This window comes from Simochromis diagramma, unplaced genomic scaffold (assembly GCF_900408965.1).
Source record: "Simochromis diagramma unplaced genomic scaffold, fSimDia1.1 OVJJ01000421.1, whole genome shotgun sequence".
Classification (NCBI taxonomy): domain Eukaryota; kingdom Metazoa; phylum Chordata; class Actinopteri; order Cichliformes; family Cichlidae; genus Simochromis; species Simochromis diagramma.
In genome coordinates, this window is record NW_024387250.1 from 2756826 (window position 1) to 2776542 (window position 19717).

Genomic DNA, 19717 nt, shown 5'->3' on the forward strand with positions numbered 1-19717 from the left:
TGCAGTTTTTAGGCATTTACAGTACAACTATCTCTTCTTTTATAAACAAAACTCATTAAGGAAATTCCTGGAGAGATTGTTTTATTATTAATGGCGCTAATTTACAATGTCTACAGTGGATGATTTGTGTTTTTTCCCATTATAGAAGAGAAAAGCTTTTGAAAGAGCAGAGAATGAAAGGTGGACAGAAAGCATGGAGCTCCAAAAAGCTACAGAGGATATAGAGATTAGTCAACTTAAGCAGCGGGTCTGGGAGCAGGAGGCTTTGCTGACTGAGAGGCAAGAACAGTTGGAAAAGTTGGAAGGAGAAATAGAAACACAGCAGAAGACAATTAGTGATCTAAAGTGTCAGAAATCACAGCTCGAGCATGATCTGAATCAGTATCATGCTAAATTAGAGATAGCAGTTAAAGACAAAATGGCAATTGAGCAGGAATTAAAGCACACAAAAATGTTAATCGAGCAGTCAGAGGCCACGTGGTCTTTGACTCAGAAGAAGCTAGACGATTTCTTAAAAGATAGAAACGATGGCCACGATATTAATACCCAAAGCCTTCACAGAAAAAAAGATGTGGAGGAAATAGACTTTGCCACTGTTCATGAGCTGCAAAGCCAAATCCATGCTAAAAGTGTGGCTCAGCAGCCTTTGGCCTTTGACAGCCAGTCAGCAGGAGACTGTAAGCTGAGATCATCTGCATTCAGAGAAAATGACAGCACGATGGTGGATGTTCTGCAGCAAAAATTAGAGGAGCTGGTCCTGGTCCAGACAAAAGCAGACATGGCTGAAGAAAAAGCACAGAGTTATAAAAAGCTGTTGGATGACAGCAATAACAGACTGAAGAAACTTCAGATGGACTTGGAAGCTGAGAGGATTAGCATGAGACAGAAATCAGAGGAACTCCAGCAGGAAACACAGAACATGAAGAAATCCATCAATGAGCTTCAAGACGAAATCAGATCTCTCAAAAGAGCAAAGTCCTCTCTGGAACAAAACACGTTTTTTCACAGCACTGAAATAGATGGCCTTAAAGAGCAGCTGAACATCGCCCACGGAGAGCTGCAGAAAAAAAGCTCCATTGAACAGGAAAATAGTTACAAGATTAACAGCTTAGAATTAGACCTGGCTTCCAAGCAGTCAGTAATAGATCAGCTGAAGTTTAAATGCAGTGAGCTGACGAGGATGAATGTCTCATCGGAGAGTAATATTCAAGGGTTTCACATCCAGATGGAGTCAATGGAAAAAGAGAGGTCACTTTCAGAACAAAAGCTCAGGTCTTTAAGGAGAGAGATCGACAGCTGGAAACAGCAAGTTCAAACAGCAAAGGAAGAAAGTAGCTTAATGAAAAAATCTGAGCAGGCGCTGCAGGGCAAGTGTAAAAATCTGGAAGCAGAACTTCAGAAAAGTGAATTAGCTGCTTCTCAGTGGCAGGCGAGAGTAGATGAGATTAAACAGATCAATCTGGAGATGGAGGAAAATCTAAAGAACATCAAAGCTAAACTGGATCAGGCGATGATGGAAATTGACAGCAAAGATCAGCAAATTAAAATCTTCAGGGCTCAAGTAGAGGGCACCAAATCACAGGTCAGAATTATCGAGGAGGAGCTGAATAAGAAATCGCAAAGCTCTCATGAGCTTCAAATTAAACTGCAAGATTACAGTGAGGAGGTAAAGAAAATGACTGAACTGCAGCAGAAAATCAAAGCTCTCAGTTCAAGTACTGCCAGTTATGAGAAAGAAATAACCTCTCTTAAAACTGAGCTGATGTCAGTGCTTTCTGACAAGAATTCGGCAAATCAAAAGGTCCACATGCAGAAAGCTGAAATCAATGATTTGAAAGTGATGCTGAATGCTAAAAATGCACAACTGCAGAAGGAATGTGCCGAGAATCAAAAGCATCTCAGTAAAATCAAAGCTTTAGAAGATGAGCTTTTCAAACAAAAGCACAGTTTTAAGGGGTTAACCAGCACCTCGGAGAAAATGACAGAAAACGTAAAGCAGGAACTTTACACGCTTCAGAGTGAGAAGAGAGAAACGGAAAGGAAAGCCGAGAACCTGAACGCTAAACTTTCAGATTTAAGCTCCTCACTGCAAAGAACAAAAGACGAGTTAGCGAAAGAGGCCCAAGAGAGAAAAGTCAAAGAGTCCAAACTAATTCAGCTGGAGGCTGAGCTTCAGAAAAATAGAATAACAATCAAAGAAATGATGTCCAGTTCTGAGAAATCCAGATCAAACCTACAAAATGAGAATACACTTTTAAAGAGGGAGAAAGCTGAGGCATTAGAGAAAAGCATCTTATTGGGATCTGAAGTCAGAAAACTGAGAGAAAACCTTCAGCACGCCCAATCGGAAGCCGAGCAAAAGCAAATAGAAAACGCTGCGCTTCAGCTGAGGTCCCAGCAGATGGAGGAACAACTGGATAAGTGTAAGAAAATGCTGGAGGAGTTAAAGAGCAAACTAGAACTCCAGAGAGAGGGCTATGACAGGCAGTTGCTGCTAGTGAAAACTGAAATAGAGAGAAAAATCATTTTACTGCAGTCCGAACTCACGAACGACAGCGAGAAATCCAAAGTGCACAGCGCTGAACTAGCAGAGATGCTGAATAAGTATTTCAAACAAGACATGAAGCAGATAAAACATCAGAGCACAGCTGATTCAAAGCAACAACCGGACCAACAGCTTCAAATCAAAATGGACAAAGTGCAGCAAGAGAGAACGAAGCTCGAGCGAGACTTGTCAAAAGCAAAATCTCAAATAGACGAACTCGAGGAAGAAAAAGTCGAACTCAAGTCAAAAATCAGTGCTATGCAAATCCTTTGCAATGAGCAAACAGGTGAATGGACAAAGTTTCAACAGCTGTTGAAAGACAGCGAGTGGAAACTCACAATGAAAGAAAATGAGGCAAGATCTCTGCGGGAACAAATAGTGCTGTACGTCAAAGAGGTTAAAGGCCTTCAGGAGAAGCTTTCGACACTCGGATTAGAGGCGACTCAGTGCAGTTTCCAGTATGTGAAAGACAACAAGGCTGATCTGATGAATGCAGATGTCGCTATAATGCAGAAAATGGCGCACTCAAATCAAGATACAAAAAGCAGGAGAGATGAAGAGATTCTTTCAGTGAAAAAGTCCTCACAGGTACGCACGAGGCTGAATTTTGCATTACAGGAACATAATAGTGCATTTATTAACAGATCCAGTATTTTTAAATGCAGTATGCTCCTTTCAGTAGTTGTTTTTTTTCTGTTAGTTGATATTAATAATTGTAGCTGTAAAAACTTAATAGCTCTTCCAATGTCACATCTACAGATGGCAACAACGGAGAACGAAATCACCCTTGAAGGGATTAAACATGTCAGACAAGATAAGAAGGAGATCATTCACAGTCAAAGCCTTCAGCAGGATTCAACAACAAACTCAATGTTGGATAGCTCCCCTTATCAAACTCCCGCTTTTCTCAAGAAAGATGTGCAAAGTGTGACTTACAAGAGCCACGTTAACACTGATTTCCAAAGCTCTGTGACAGCACAGGGATACATGGCTCTGTTGGGACTTAAAGACAAACAGCTGCACGAAACTAATGTCAGCAAGACAAAAATGTACCAAAGCGCATCAGAGAGTAGTATAACAGACCGCGATGGACAGCAGAGCGTGACATATTCAACTCCCCAAAAGCTCCCAGACCTCAAAGGGGGTGTAAGCATTCAAAATATTGTCAAATTTAGGCCCTCGGATGAAGAGTACATCGGCAAACCGGCTGCTATTGCTGGAATTTATGTGGAGTCGAGCAAGAAAAAGATATCCTTCCTGGAAGCTGCTGAGAAGGGCTTCCTAGCAAAGACATATGCCCTTGAGTTTCTCGAGGCTCAGGCTGCAACAGGAAGCCTTACAGATCTGGCTACCGGACAAACGCATTCAGCTGCCGAGGCATTGGAGAGGGGGATTATAGATCCGAGCGTGAAAGACAGACTGATGGAGGCTGAGAAAGCTATTAGTGGCTACATCTTTAAAGGCAAAAAGCTGTCTGTGTTTCAGGCCATGGAGGAAAGAATTCTCGATAGATACAAAGCCAAAAAGATCCTCGAGGTCCAGGTTGCTACTGGAGGACTGATAAACCCAGCAACTGGGGTCAGGGTAACAGCTCACATTGCTGTAGATCAGGGTCTTTTGAACAAGGAGACTCTACAGAGTCTCTATGATCCAGTCAGTAACCCCAAAGGTTATCACAACCCTGACACTGGACAGAAAGCATACTACTCTGACATACTGAAGGCATGCTTGTACGACATCAGTGGTGGAGTGTTTCTCTTTCCGTTTGGTGAGAGGCACCTAACAAGCACATCTCCTGCCAGCTCTCATAGGGTGTCAGTTGTCAACAGCAACTGTGGCACTGAGATGTCAGCCTATGAAGCATTCAAGGGGAAACACATTGACAAGAAGACATATCTGTTTCTGTCACAGCAGGAGAGTGAATGGCAGGAGAAGTCAACAGCTGACCCCAGTGGAACCCCACTTCACGTCATTACTGATGTCAAAAGTGGCCGACAGCTTTGCCTTGAGTCGGCTCTTAGTCAGAGATTCCTGGAATCGTCTGAGCTTGAGAGCTATCGCAGAGGTCTTCTTAGTATCACTGAGATCGCAGACATGATATTTTCAAGAATGGTTGTTGTGGAAGATGTTAACAGCCCCATTGCTGGACTTTGGGATGTCACTCAGAAGAAAAGGCTTTCGGTTTTTCAGGGTTTTCAACAGGGCTTTACTGACAGAGCTACTGCTTTGCGGCTGTTAGAGGCCCAGGCCTGCACTGGAGGTATTTGTGACCCGTCATGTGGAGAGAGAGTTACCCTCACCGAGGCTCTCAAAAGAGGTCTTTTGGATGAAGCACTGAGTCAGCAGCTTCTGCAGTTTGACCAAGCACTTAATGGCTTCATTCATCCCAAGACTGCAAAGACTTTGTCTGTTTCCCAGGCTGTTCAGGAAAATCTCCTCCCAAAAGACGCCGGTTTCCGCTGTATTGAATTCCAGCTCCTGACTGGAGGATTGATAAAACCTGACACCCACGACAGAATCTCACTTGAAGAAGTCGTTCAGAGCGGACTCGTTGATAAAGTTACTGCCACTGTACTCAAAGACGAGAAGTTCCACACTAAAAGCCTCACCTGCCCAAGGACCAAGAGAAGAATTACATTCAAAGAGGCTCTGGAGAGAAGCGTGTACGACTGCCACACCGGGTTAAGGTTACTGGAAGCTACGAAATCCCACGGTTTTGGACCAAAGTCAACATTTCATTATGTTTGGGCATATAAATAAAAACTTGTCAGTTATTATAGCATTAGCCTTTGGTGGGGTGGATTTAAAGTCAGTGAGTCTTTTCTCGTTATCTTTGACCTTTTGATGAACAAAGATGCCTCTTGTGGTATTACCAATGAAGCCTCGCATTGCTAAACTGGTAAAAAATATTTGTGTTTCAGTGCTGCTGATTCTTCTTCAGCTCTGACCAAAACAGTTTTTCAGTACATGGTTGTCCAAAGCTTTCTTGTGTTTTCTTCTTTTGGTTTTTGCTGATTTTAACTTGATCATGAATGGATTTTGACAGCTCTCTTCCTGTGTTTTGGTTTATTTTTGTAGCAAAGTTAACAATCTTGTTAAAAGTCCGTCTATTTTAATTCTAGAGATCTGTTGATGAGGAGAAGAGAGAGAATGGTGATAAGGTTAACAAACTATTGCAGTGGATGTCCAATGTGAAACAGACCGTGAGCAATGGTGGGGATGCTCTGAAAGATAGTAATGCCAACACAGATGCTTCTAATAAGCCGCAGGTAAATAATGTGTATGTTCCTGGTGTGTCCTTTTTTCTTTATTGCTAACTTTTGTTTATATATGAGTTTTTTTATGACAAAAACACTCCAATCAAAATGATCCCACCACCCTTTGCTGTCACAGCGTTTGATTTCTAATAAAACAAACTGTCTACTTCCTGATTCATTTTATCCATATATGTTGTGAAGCTCATGGATTTAATTACTGCACTTACAAAGACCTACAAAGATAATATGAAATACTTATTTATATTTATTCATAATAAAAACAAATGCATATGTTGCACAAGCACCCATATTTAATGCACTTCACTGAATAATAAATGACGTCAGTCTCACAGGTTATTGAAATATTTTAACATGTGGCCCAAAACTGATATTATTCACCTTAAGGTTACACGAAATTTATATAAAACTATCCCTGATGTGTTCATTATATTGCAAAAGGAATTAAATCATGGCTAAATAGTGGTGAGAGGCAGTTTATGATCACGGGGTCCATAATTAAATCTGCCCAACATAAAAGAATAGAAAATAAAATAAATGTGTGAATTAAAGAAGTTTAGATTTTCATTACATGTCATTTGCTAATGAGATCACTGACTTCTTATACATCTTTTGATGTTAGTAGTGGACCTTTGCATCTGTAGTAATACTTTCATAAACTTAAATAAATGTCTGTAAAGTAAAATCACAATTCAGTAATTACAGTGTAACATAATTTGACAAAAGTCAAATTATGTCAAAATCACCTTCCCCTTCCCCTTATTATGTTTCTGATATCATGCCCCTTATGTAAAACAGAATAAAGCACAATGTGCACAGTGCTATCAGAAATAACAGTGTTAAAATTATAGCCTCATTAAAGACTGTGTAAATCAGTCAAGTCCTCTTTGGGAGAAACACTAAAATGTTATGTAGGTTTCCATTGCTAATATTTATTGCAAAGTTGTTGTGTGCAGTATGCTTCATGTAAATAATGAATCATGAAAAATTTAATTTAGTCTGTAAAAAGTATTTGTGTGTCTGTGTGTGTGTGTGCATTTTTGAGGATTATCTTGTTTTTTTGTTGCAATTGTAAAGTAAAACTACCATAAAAGTCACTATGCATCATTGACTCTAACATGGTGATATGCATGTTGTTGCTGTTTGATGTTCTAGGTGTCAGTGGAGGAAATCGTCACTAAAAAGGAACAAATTGCAGAAGCGCTGAGGTCCACACAAACGATGCTAAACAAACACAGTGACAAGTAAGCCTCCTTACCTGGACTAGCATGCAAAAGACTGACTGGTAAAGTTCGGGACTTCATCCTTAATATTTCTTTGTCTTTACAGAATGACAGAAGAGGAAAGAAAGAAGGCCCAAGAGCAGCTGCAGTCTCTCACTCAGGCCTACAATGAACTCTCCCAGCAGTGTTCAGATCAGACTCCCTCTGCAGATGAGGTTGGATTATAGGCTTCATGTTTAATGGAGTGTGCCCTATAATGTGTTGGAAAACAGTGCCCCCTGATGTTCGATTGCATGTCTAACCATTATCCTCTTTTCCCTAGTACAGTGTTTGCCAAATTCTGTCGCACTTTCTCTTAGACTGGCTCCTTAGGAACAGAAACTTAGTATGGCTGAAACCAGTCAAACCTGAGTATGCTGTAAACATGCTAATTGCACCAAGCTGTGGTCTGATATTTCACCTCTTTCAGTGTGCTTAAGCTCTCTTTAAGAGCTCAACAGGATAGCAGATATATAACTTTACAGTGTGCTGTGTGACTAATGACACTCTTTTTGCAAGATGCTGAATGCTTATATTCCAGATGCATGATAGCTTTAAATGTACTCTCCATCACCCTCCTGTTGCAACCCCGTTGCAGTCTTGCTCTTGCACAAACGCTGTCTTAACAAACCCGTGTCTGTGTGGTGGTGAGTATAGATTTTGTCTTGCCTCAGTTAGTAAAATTTGAACAAATTTTGAGGCTGAAGCCAAAGCTAGTGAGATTAATTGTCATGCTTTCATTTCCTGCAGGATTTCAAACCCCTTGATAGGATTGGGACTGGAATGACTGGCCTGATTGATCAGAGAGGTTTGGTAAATCATCAACGGGCCCTCCTAACCTCTAACCTCTCTGAACCCCAATTTCATCTGGGGTGTGACGAAGCTATTGAAGAAAATCGCATCTACACATCAACGCTGAATCACTTGCCAGTGTTGAATGATTCAAGCAAATGCATACAGAGTTCACATGTCTCCTCTGTGTCCCTGTCTGACATAGCAGCAGCTAGAGAAGGGTCCATGTGTGAAGATGTGATCATAAAGATAATAGAGGCCAGCCAGGTCAGTGATGAAGTGCAGATGTCCTACACGGGGGACACGATGACCCTGGAGAAGGCATTTCAGTGTGGTTTAATTCCTGCTTCTGTCTACGTAAACATCCTTCAGAGGAAAAAGTCTGACCAGGATATGATAAATCCTGGCACTGCAGAAAGTCTGTCTTTTTTAGAGCCTGAAGAGGAGGGTGAAGCTTGTGAGGCTAATAAACTGATATTCAAGGGCCTGAGCAGAAAGAGATCAGAGACATCAGAGAGGAATATTAACAGTGTGACTTCGGGTGGTTTTAGTAATCAGGAGATTATGGTGAGGTTGTTAGGTGCTCAGGGGGATCTAGAAGGTCAGAATGAAACTGAGGTGTCAGATGGTAACTTCCAGAATGCTGGAGGTGGGCTGAAGGTGGATGCGGCCATTCAGTGTGACTTGATGAGCTCCAGCAGCACACTCATTGTCCTGGGAAATCAGCAACAGTTCATGGGACTTGCATTGCCTCACTCTGGGGAAATCCAAACGGTGTCTGCCTCGCATGAATCTGATTGTCAAAGCACCTCCAGTGAGTTTACCTGCAGACTTTTTACTAATCGAGGGAAAATAGCAGCATTTTACATTCCAGAAAATTCAGAGGTGATAGATATCACTACCGCTATTCAAAATGGTTGGATCGACAGTCACACAGCAGAGGTTCTGAAATCCATAGAGATCCCAGATGTGCTGCCAGATGTTGATCACCTTAGTGAAAAGTTTTCATCTTGGCTCACTTATAAAAAGCTGGCAGTTGATGGGTGGCCTCATGATGGTTCAGAAGTTAATCTCCCCTCTCCCACGGAAGCAAAACAGTTATTCATCTCATACTTAATGATGAACAGTTACATTGATCCAAAGTCAGAACAAAGGGTTTTGATACTTGATGATCAGTTAAACAAAATGGCTCATGCTTTTCTTGAAGACACGCTATTTTATCCGAATGATGATGAAGGTTTGACTGATTTGACTTTGTTTGATGCCAAAAATCCTTTTGAAGACGCAGATTCTGAGATGTCGCTACACATAAATGATGAATCAGAGGAGTTAATAAAAAACACAGAGGATGTGTTTGATCGTTATGACTTTGTTTCCCAGACCGGCGGGAGAATCACCTTTGATGAAAACACACAACACACATTTGAGCCTCATAATTTCGTTTCCTCTGGCAATGGAAGAATAACCTTTGATGAAAAATCGAATAAAAATGACAAAGCTTCAAAACACGATCATGCCAAGGACCTTTTAGTGAGTAGTGACATTGATTTTAACACCAGAGGTGTAGAGGTGGAAAACGCGTTTGAAAACGACACATGGTGGACAAAGTCAGATCAGTTTGAAGAAGGAATTTCTGGAAATACTTTCAAAAAGGAGGCCGGAGATTATGCCAGGGAATGTCTTGATATTCCAGGTTCTCTAAATGTGTCAGTCCCTCACACATTTTGCTCTGGGGAAAGCAGAAATATTAGCTCACCTTCAGTGATGATTGACTCTGAGTCCTCATTTAAATCTTGCCATCAGGTGCCACCACACTATAAGGCTAAGTGCTTTGATACAACAAGTGTTCATATTGAACAACCTCAGTTTTTAAGCTCTGAGGACTCAGTGGAGGGTGGAAATGAGCGGAAGAGTGCTATTGCGCTTCTGAAAACCCAAATGGAGGAAGAGGGCATTTTGGACGTCACCTCTGGGAAATGTTATAACCTGCAGGAAGCTCTTAATAAAGGATTAGTGGATGATAAGATGGTACTAGAGCTGCATGACTCACAGTCAGATGAAAAAAATCCCATCCTGATGGTTGAGACAGACAGATTTTCTGGATTAAAACAGGCATTGTCAAGCAGATGTCACACAGAGCAGAGCTTTTTGAGGTCTCATTGCAGCAGGAGCATTGGTGAGGCACTCCCGCTTGAATTAGTCAAGGATTCAGATTCGCAAGGCAACTTTTACCCAGAGGAAAACCGTGTTTACTCTCTTTCTGAAGATCAAGATCTGGGTTTAATTCATGCAGCTGAAAACACACAGCAGGTGATTTCAAGAAATGCTGCTGTCACGGTGCTTGATTTAGCCAAAGAAGAGGCTAATAACAAAGAAGGAGAGAGTGAAAATAGAAATCGAGAGTTGGCGTGTAAGGCAGTGGGGAGTGTAGAAACAATGACTAATAAAGTACATCTTTCCCTTCCATCAGAAAGTGGTAACATGCCTCAGATGATCTCACCCTCTTATTGGAATCAGGTTACAGCAGAGCGTATCAATCATATAGGAAAATTGCCTTTAGGGGCTGAGGACAGTGAGTCACACACCTTAATGGATAGCGAGCTGACAGGAAGAATCTCTGGCATCAATACTGATTCCAAAAGCCAGACTCAGTCTGCCACTTTTGCGTATCACTCCGGTAAATCTGACAGCATACCCAGTGATGATGATGTTTTCGGTGATGGATATGATACCAGTGTAAGAAAACAGACATTCATTCAGAGTGAAACCGGCACGTCAGTTTCATTTTCCAGCGCTTTGTCTTTGGAAGCTAGAGTGGAAGATGAAAGTGGGGTTCGGTCAACTTTGGGCAGTGAGCCAGCTCCGAGTGTGGATTACACATCGCTTGGGGATTTGGTTGAGGGTGCAGTCATCTCGGTTTCCAGGGGTAATTGTAACTCTGTGAAAAACAGGGCAGAAGATGTCAGAATTGCATTACGTCAGCAAGCAGAAAGTGATTATAATGATGAATCTGAGCCCAGCAGCTGTCAGAGAGATCAGAGCCTGATTGCAGCTGTTTGTGAAAGACCTCCAGAACAGCAGAGTTCCTCTTCTGAAATACCTGCTGTTTACAGCAGCATAACAGCAACAAATACCATCAATCACAGCAACTATGATACTGAAGATACAGTCCTGACTCCTAAAGATTTCTTAGGGTTTACAGATGGTGGAGCAGGTGATTCTGAGAGGCCTTCCCTAGAGAAGCAAAATGATGACATTCTCACTATTGATGGTGAACAGATCTCCATAGCTCTCTGTCAGCGAGATCAGAGCCTGATTGCAGCTGCTTGTGAAAGACCTCCACAACAGCAGAGCTCCTCGTCTGAGTTACCTGCTATTTACAGCAGCATAACAGCAACAAATACCATCTTGCGCAGCAACAATGATATTGAAGATTCAGCCCTGACTCCTAAAGATTCGTTAGGGTCGGCCCATGGTGGTGCAAGTGATGCTGAGAGGCTTTTCCAAGAGAGGGAAAACAATGACATTCTCACTATTGATGCTGTATCTGTCTGTCAGGGAGATCAGAGCCTGAGCTCACCTGTTTGTGAAGGACCACAACAGCAGAGCTCCTATTCTGAGATATCTTCTGTTAATAGAGACATAACAACAAGTACTATCAACCAAAGCTACTATGATATTGAAGATTCAGCCCTGACTCCTAAAGATTTGTTAGGGTTTACTTGTGGCCTTACAAGTGATGCTGAGAGGCTTTCCCAAAACAGGCAAAACAATGACATTCCCACTGTTAATGCTGAACAGATCCCTTTATCTCTCTGTCAGAGAGATCGAAGCCTGAGTGCAGGTGTTTGTGAAGGGCCACAGCAGCAGAGTTCCTCTTCTGAGTTATGTGCTGTTTACAGCAGCATAACAGCAACAAATACCATCAATCACAGCAACAATGACATTGAAGATTCAGCCCTGACCCCTAAAGATTTGTTAGGGGCGGCCCATGAAGGTGCCGGTGATCCTGAGGGGCTTCCCCAAGAGAGGGAAAACAATGATATTCTCACTGTTGATGCTGAGCAGATCCCTGTATCTCTCTGTCAGAGAGAACGGAGCCTGAGTGCAGCTGTTTGTGAAAAACCTCCACAACAGCAGAGCTCCTATTCTGAGATATCTTCTGTTAATAGAGACATAACAACAAGTACTATCAACCAAAGCTACAATGATATTGAAGATTCAGCCCTGACTCCTAAAGATTTGTTTGGAGGAGGTGATGCTGAGAGGCTTTCCCCAGAGAAGCAAAATGATGACATTTTTAATATTGATGCTGAACAGATTTCTGTACCTCTCTGCCAAAGGGGTGCACCTGTTTGTGAAAGACCTCCACAAGAGCAGAGCTCCTCTTCTGAGATACCTGCTGTTACAAATACTGTTTATCACAGCAGCAATGATGTTGAAGATTTAGCGGTGACTCCTAAAGACTTGTTAGAGCCAGTGCTTGGTCTTACAGGTGATGCTGAGAGGCTTTTCCCAGAGAGGCAAAACAACAGCATTTTCGCTATTGATACCGAACAGATCTCTGCATCAAGAACGGACACAGACGATCCTGATAGTGATAGAAATGTCTCCTGTTTAAATCCATCGTTTCCCTTATCAGACAACTTTGGACAGCCTGGAAGTAGAATAGGAGAAGAGATGAGATCTGATCCTATAGAAGAGGATCAAAGTTTAGAAGTGTGTGTTTCTGTGGATACTCACACAGTTACGGATTTCCTGTCCGAGAGCAGTATAATACCTGTTGTTTCCTCTTCAGGCCCATTAGTGTTTTCTAATCCTGGAAAGACATATGCAGATGACCAGGGGGAAGATATTACACACAGTGATAAGAGCAGTGGTTTGGAAAGGGCACAAGCTCAAGATTCTCAAGATGCCCTTTCTATAGATAAGAGTAATGCACAATCTTTACATAAAAACAGTTTCCACGAGAGTAGCACATCTCAAGGACTCACAGACAGCAGTCACCCAGATCACCTCATGAATTTACTGAAGCAAAATTCTCTCAGTTTAGACAGCGAGGACACGAGGAAAGCAAAACTGATAAGCCAGGATGAAAGAGGAGGTCAAGAGACAGAGCAGTCTGATGCTCCAAATATCCAGCTGCAGCTGCTGCAGGTTTTTAAGACTGTTTCCACAAGCCAAGACCTTTCAGTGCTTAAGGAAGTGATGGATACCCTCAGCAGCGCTCTGGGGTGTGAATCACAGCAGGAACAGTGGCACACACTGGAGAGCATCAAAGAGGAAAGTTCAGAGGGAGAGGATGAGGAGTTGGGAGAGGATGACGGTGCTCCAAAGACTCACCAACCATCTGTTGAGGCCTCTGCCAGCTCATATGGCTGCAGAGGCGAGGAGGTCAAATATAAGGTGCGGTTTATTTTGGCTGAATGCTAAGCTCATCATTTCTTAGTTTTGGACATTAGTAACATCTGTTCCTTTTGTGAATTCATTTTTTTTTCTTTACCCACAGCTGTACTCCATCCACGATTATTTGGAGTGTGTTGGGAGACTGCAGGATCACTCTGATGTTTTAGAAGATGCCAGAAAAGACCTCTCAACCCCAATACCCACAGACAACAACATGGAAGAACTGCAGAACCAAATAGAGGAATGTCAGGTTAGAAATGACCAGCTGAAGCCCATTTGTTTTTGAATAAATGATCGATTTTTAACATATTTCAAATTTCAACGTGTGTTTCAGTTCCTGATCAAATTCTTTTTTTTTTCTATCTAGTCTCTGCAGTCTCAGCTTTCTAGTCTGGCTGATGTTCTGACAGTCGATATGGAGAAAGCCAAACAACTCATAAACTCTGCTGATGAAGACGTTCCCCAGCAGATCCACCACGACTTGGCCTCGATATATCTGGAGTTAGAGCCAGATTTTACTGCTGTGTCTCAGATGTGTGCAGAAAGAAGCAGCTCTCTGATTCAAGCGATGGAAACAGGGAAGGTCAGTCTTAACACAGTAATTAAAATACAATAATATAACAGTAGCATCAGCCACTAACCCCTTTATATATGATTTTAGGTACACTTGGAATCAACATATCAGCAGCATCTCAGTGATCTCAATAAGCTGGCGGGGCTCATTCAAAATAACTCTGAGATGTTGGGTGTGGATTTGAACACATGTGATGTGGACACTCTGAAACATCTGAGCCAGCAGAATAAGGTACCTTAAATTGCAGTTTAAAGCATTGCACAGCTTGAGTAAACAAGAGGAGAAAAACCCTCAACATCCTTCCATGTTTTATTTTCCCAGGACATGGAGGACCATCTGCAAAAAGAAGCCAGGCTCAAGTTAGAGGATGTCACGTTTGATATCCAGTGCTTTATTTCAGAGCACACTCAGTTCCTGAGTCCGGCTAAGAGTAGCTACCTCCTCAAGTTCCTCAGCACCACTCAGCGAGCATTCAGAGACCAGATAGAAAGGCTTGTAACACAGAAGAGTGCCTTAGATGTCCTGCTTGACGCCAGAGAGAGAGAAAACCTGGCAGAGGTCTGCCTTTGTATATGTTATAAATATATCATTTCACTGAGATTTTTCCTGGAAAGAAAAAGTGTAGCTCTGTTTTTGTTGCAGTTTAGATTGACATTTTCAGTTGTTTTACTTGAATTTAAGCTGTAAATCTGAGTGGGTTTTTATTTTTATTTTAGACATTCTGCATGTTTCAGTGTATTCTGGTCTGAGTTTGTTGTTTCTTTTCCAGAGTGTGAGGTTGTAAGCGCTCAGAGAAATAACAGCATTGCATGCTTGAGTGCTCGATCCCTGCTGCAGACTAACTTCTGTGCTTGTTTTCATTCTACAGGCTTTGAGACTCCGGCGAACATTTAACTGGACAAAATGTGCTATCTCTGTTGGAAAATGTCCTGAAAAACAAACAGACTAACACACAATATGATGTCCTCCTGTGCTTTTTAGCACCATGGCAACAAATTGGCAAACAGCATGTTTACAGCAAACTCGATATTTACAGTGGTTTGATTTAGGAGAGTTTATTCTGAAGCAAACTTCGCACGTTACCTCTGCGTGCTCGAATTCTTGCTCCCTTCCTTTCCTTCCTTTCATTTTCATTATGTGAAAACTATTTTACACCTTTGATGTTTGTGTCTACATGAATGTTTTAGTGAGAATAGATTTGCGCAACACGAAATTTAAAGATATAAAGTTTGACCTTTTTTTTTCTAATGTCAGTCTTTATTGGAGAAACAGAAGGAGTTTACAGACAAGTTGGCGGACGTGTGTGATAATCTCACGCTGACTGAGAACCGCCTGATTGGCCATAAGCAACAGGCTGAAAATGCTGAGAGCATTACAGACCTGCAGCAGTACCAGCAGGAGCATCAGGTTTGTCATAACTTCACTTGGTTTGCCAGTACAAAAAAATATATTATGCTTCATTCATCAGTTAAAAAAACGTTCTGTTTCTTCACAAGGCTCTCCAAAAAGACGTGTTGACAAACGCCAGTGCCTTAAATGATGTGATCAGCAGTACTAATACATTTCTCATGGAAAACCGAAGCAAGATGACACCAGATCAAATCACCGCTATTGAAAGCAAGCTGGAAGAGGCTAAAAGCAAAGCCAAGGTCATCAACCAGCGAGCCGAGGACTCCAGAAAAGATTTGGAGAAAGCTGTCACGACAGCCATACAGCAGGAGAGCGAAAAGGTTTGGCTTCCTTCCATGTGTGCTTTCTGTAAAAACTCTCTGTTTCCTGAGAATTTGAATTGTATGTTAGAGTGAAATCAGCATTGTTAATGTGTGGTCTGTCGGCACAGGCAGCAGCTGTCGAACAGCTTGAGGAGAGTAAGAGCAAAATTGAAGGTCTTCTGGACTGGATTTCCAATGTAGGAAATAAAAACAAGAGCAGCCTGGATCAAACAGACCATGTAAGTCAGGAAAATGGAAACCTGCCAGAGGAACCTTCAGCTAAGGGACTGATAACAGACGATGATAATGCCAACGGAAACGCTTTGCAGGCCACTGAAAAGGATTTTGGCAGAGAGACCAGTGGCGAGGACAATGAATCCCCGAATCTTGATAAGCAGTACCAAGGGCTCAAGGTATAGTTAGTTTGTTGGAGTTTATTTATTTATTTTCAATAGTGATTCATACCATTTTTCCTAACAGCTCACAATATTAAGATTACTAGACTGAAAACATGAAGCTGTCTTAATAACTGAAATATAACGTGTATTAAAGAGATGGTGGAGACAAGAAATGCCTCTGAGTGTTTTCAAAACATTAAAAAATAGATAAGACTACACTTAAGGTCTCAAAAATGTCTAAAATATCTTATGGCATACTAATAACATGTTTTGCTATAATTGTGACCATAGGCCCATCACCAGGAGATTCTGTCCCAGCAGCAGGATCTGATCATGGCCACCCAGTCAGCTCAGGCTATGCTTGACAAGCAAGCCAACGTGCTGTCTCCACAGGAGAAGGAGGCTTTGCAGAAGAACATCCAAGAGCTAAAGGAGCGCTATGAGACGTCCCTGACTCAGGCTGAGCAGCAGATGAAGCAGGTGCAGTGTGTCCAGGAGGAGCTGAAGAAGTTCCAGGACGACTGTGAGGAGTTTGAAAACTGGTTAAACCAGGCTGAAGAAGAGATTTTGGAACTGGGAGCACCTGCAAGCTCCCTTAATATCCTCAGTGATAACCTTCAGCGACAGAAAAGCTTCTCGGAGGATGTGATTTCCCACAAAGGGGACCTTCGCTTCATCACTATTTCGGGACAGAAAGTGCTGGACGTGGCTAAGGCATTTGGATCAGCTGACCCGGCAGCTAAGAATCCGCTGCTGCATGTGGATACTTCAGGGACCTGTTCTGCTGTCAAGGATAAACTAGATTCAGCAGCCAGTCGATATAAAACACTACACTCACAGGTATTTAGTATGCAGCTGATCAGAATGGGCGTAATGGCTTATTTTTCCCACTGTGTGGCAGCATCTGTCCTAATAAAAAATAAACACCAAAAAAAGTTTTAAATGGCAAATTAATTTTTATTTAAATGTATATAAGGTTAAGGTTAAAGTTGATGTAGTTTAACATGAAGCTGATTTGCTGCACAGAAAGTTTAGAGCTGTCCTAGTTGGAATTACAGTGGAATAAATAACAGAAAACATTGATTGAAATTAGATTTGAAAATATTATTTTAAAATATAAGTAAAACTGCAGCACCTCTTTTAGTTAACTTTACTGTGAAAATGGCTTTTTGAGATCGAGATCTTATGGTCAGTTATTTTTGCTATTATTCTTTTATTTAAACAACCAAAGTGAATCTATTTTTCTTTTGTCACAGTGCAATCTGCTTGGCAACAACCTCAAAGACGTGGTTGACAAGTACAAAAAGTATGACGACTCAAGCACCGGTCTTTTGAAGTGGCTCAACAGCTCAGAGGAGGAGGCGAGAAAGCAGCAATCGGAGGCCATAGCAGCTGACCCTCAAACGCTACAGAAACAGCTGGAGGACACCAAGGCAAGAACCGCAGCAAAAAGCTGAACTAATTAGGCCTAAGAGTTTAAAGTCAAGTCAAGAATGTTGTGTTGAAAAGCCGAGATTTGTTTCAACCCTGTGGTATTTTTTTCTTTAATCTCATTGTTATCCCTTGTTATCGAGGCCAAAGAGAATTCATGTGAAAAGATACTTTTAGACATTTTTTTATGTTATTTTTTGTGTTATTTATCCTCATTATAGCTTTCATCAACTCGGCGTCAACTCTAAAGGTTAGGCGCAATCCAAGCACAGACAGAAGGAACAGCCTTGTTTAGACGTGACAGTTATAGGGGTTATAAGGGCAATAGACCTTGCCTCGCCATATACAGTGTTTCCACTGACTTAAGTGCAACAAAGTTATTTTTAGCTTTGCGTTTAAACTCAAACCCACATGTGAATAGTTTAACTCTGGTCATTTGTAGTGCGCATACTCCTACGAGAAGATAACGAACTGGGCTGACAGAGCTGTCTCTGTCAAGGCTTTGGCTGCAGCTAGTTTCAACATTTCTCTGCAGCGAGGTAGTGACTTACAGGATAAATATGCACAGATAAGAGCTGCCTGCGAGCCAACCAAGAAACACAGTACTTTGGGCTTGGACTTGAAATCACTGCAGAAATTCTAAGCACTTCTCTAAGAGTAATTGTGAAGTCACATAGGTGGATTCAACTAACCAATATTAAACCCAGGCACGATCGCTCTGAGGTTATTATCATCAAGTACGCTATATAAAAAGAGTAGATTTTGTAGAAACAGAGCATGTATTTATGAGGATTGTTTTTTTTTTTTTACCTTTCTTGTCACTATTTATTAATCTCCAGGTTTTACAAGGTCAGATGATGGGGCACCAGACTGCTATTGATTCTTTACGTAAAACAGCTGAGTCTTTAATAACATCTGAAGGTGACCTGCTGAGCAATCCAGATGAGATCCAGGAGACAGTAGGTGAGAAAAATAAAAGTCAGCTGCACAGCATGATCTGTATACCTAATGGCTCAATTTCCCAGACAGACATTAAGCCTAGTGTCCTAGACTATAAACTTTTTTTAATGAAAGTCTGCACTACTTGTTCTTTTAGTCTGGGCCTAATCCATGGTCTGGAAAAGCTACTCAGGGCTGAAGGGACACCCAAATTCCTGCTGTTCAGATTTAGACCTTTTAAATAAGTAACTTGAAAGGCAGCATACAGTTAAACAATTTGGAAGTAGTTTTGGAAAATTTTTACATATTTTAAACTGCCCTGCGAAATACTAATCGAGCACTGTGTTAATGTAAAAAAGAAAGCCATGATTTATCAAGCTAGGTTGGTGTCAACATACCACAAAGAGTTCACCATTACTTTACTACAACAGAAAAATGTTATCAATGTGATTCATGGCTTTTGAATCATTTGTGTTCATTTTTCCCCAGTTATTGGTTTCTTGGCATGTACTTAAAATGCTGTTACCTCAACCAAAAAGCTAATGGATGTCCTTTGCCAACATTATAGCCTAAACAAACTCATAAAAGCCAAATATGTTTCTACCTTAGTTTGAAATGTTTACCTTATGGTGTGTTCCAGACAGCGAGACATGATCCTGTTTTAAGCAGAACCTGATTTGTTTTCGTGCGTTTTAGATGACATAGTGGAGCGTTACGACAACCTTTCCAAGTCTGTAAGCGATCGAAATGAGAAGCTGCAGATCACCCTGACTCGCTCTATGAGTGTTCAGGATGGCTTGGATGAGATGATGGGATGGATGGAGGGAGTTGAGGCCAGTGTGGAAGAAAAAGGGCAAATAACCTTGGACTCTGCATCTCTTGGAGGCATCCTGAGCAAAGAAGCAGTATGTGGTTTTTTTGGTCAACATTTAAGCGCTCTAATAATGCTAAAATTTCGTACCAGCTTCATATTTATTTTAATAATCTAATAAAACTTTACTGTTTTCAATCTTTTTTTTGTTTAAGGCTTTAGAGCAGGACATAGCAAGTCGCCAGAGCAGCATCTCAGCCATGAAAGCCAAGGTGAAGAAGTTTGTGGAGACGGCTGATCCCTCTGCTGCCGCGCTTCTGCAGTCTAAGATGGACTCTCTCTCCCAGCGCTTCTCTGATGCGTGTGATCAGCACAGGCAAAAAATTGCTACTCTGGAGAAGCTGAAAGAAAAGGTAGAGCAGTTTGAGAATGTAGCCGAAAAAGTCCAGCAGTTTGTTTTGAAGCGCTCACAGGACCTGCACGAAACAGACGGCCCGGGGAAAACTTTCAATGAACTGTCTCAGCTAATGCAGGTGCGTTTAAAAATTTTGACTATTTTCTCACTAATCTAA

General features: G+C 41.6%; 1 protein-coding gene across 8 annotated transcripts in view; it reads left to right on the forward strand.

The window, feature by feature from the left end:
• The window catches only part of dst (dystonin), a 103035-nt gene that overhangs the window by 48233 nt on the left and 35085 nt on the right, over positions 1-19717 (forward strand). For 4 of the 8 annotated variants that reach the window (XM_040001795.1, XM_040001796.1, XM_040001800.1 and 1 more), the window contains 16 exons: positions 5668-5814; positions 6976-7064; positions 7150-7258; positions 7833-13280; positions 13384-13530; positions 13648-13863; positions 13942-14085; positions 14176-14412; positions 15109-15261; positions 15351-15584; positions 15695-15979; positions 16256-16804; positions 17221-17397; positions 18235-18358; positions 19031-19239; positions 19361-19678. In XM_040001795.1, coding sequence (XP_039857729.1) covers positions 5668-5814; positions 6976-7064; positions 7150-7258; positions 7833-13280; positions 13384-13530; positions 13648-13863; positions 13942-14085; positions 14176-14412; positions 15109-15261; positions 15351-15584; positions 15695-15979; positions 16256-16804; positions 17221-17397; positions 18235-18358; positions 19031-19239; positions 19361-19678 — 8586 coding nt within the window. Of the gene's footprint in view, positions 1-145; positions 3292-5667; positions 5815-6975; positions 7065-7149; positions 7259-7832; positions 13281-13383; positions 13531-13647; positions 13864-13941; positions 14086-14175; positions 14413-15108; positions 15262-15350; positions 15585-15694; positions 15980-16255; positions 16805-17220; positions 17398-18234; positions 18359-19030; positions 19240-19360; positions 19679-19717 lie in introns of all 8 variants that reach the window. The other 4 variants (XM_040001793.1, XM_040001792.1, XM_040001794.1 and 1 more) reach the window with 2 other exon arrangements.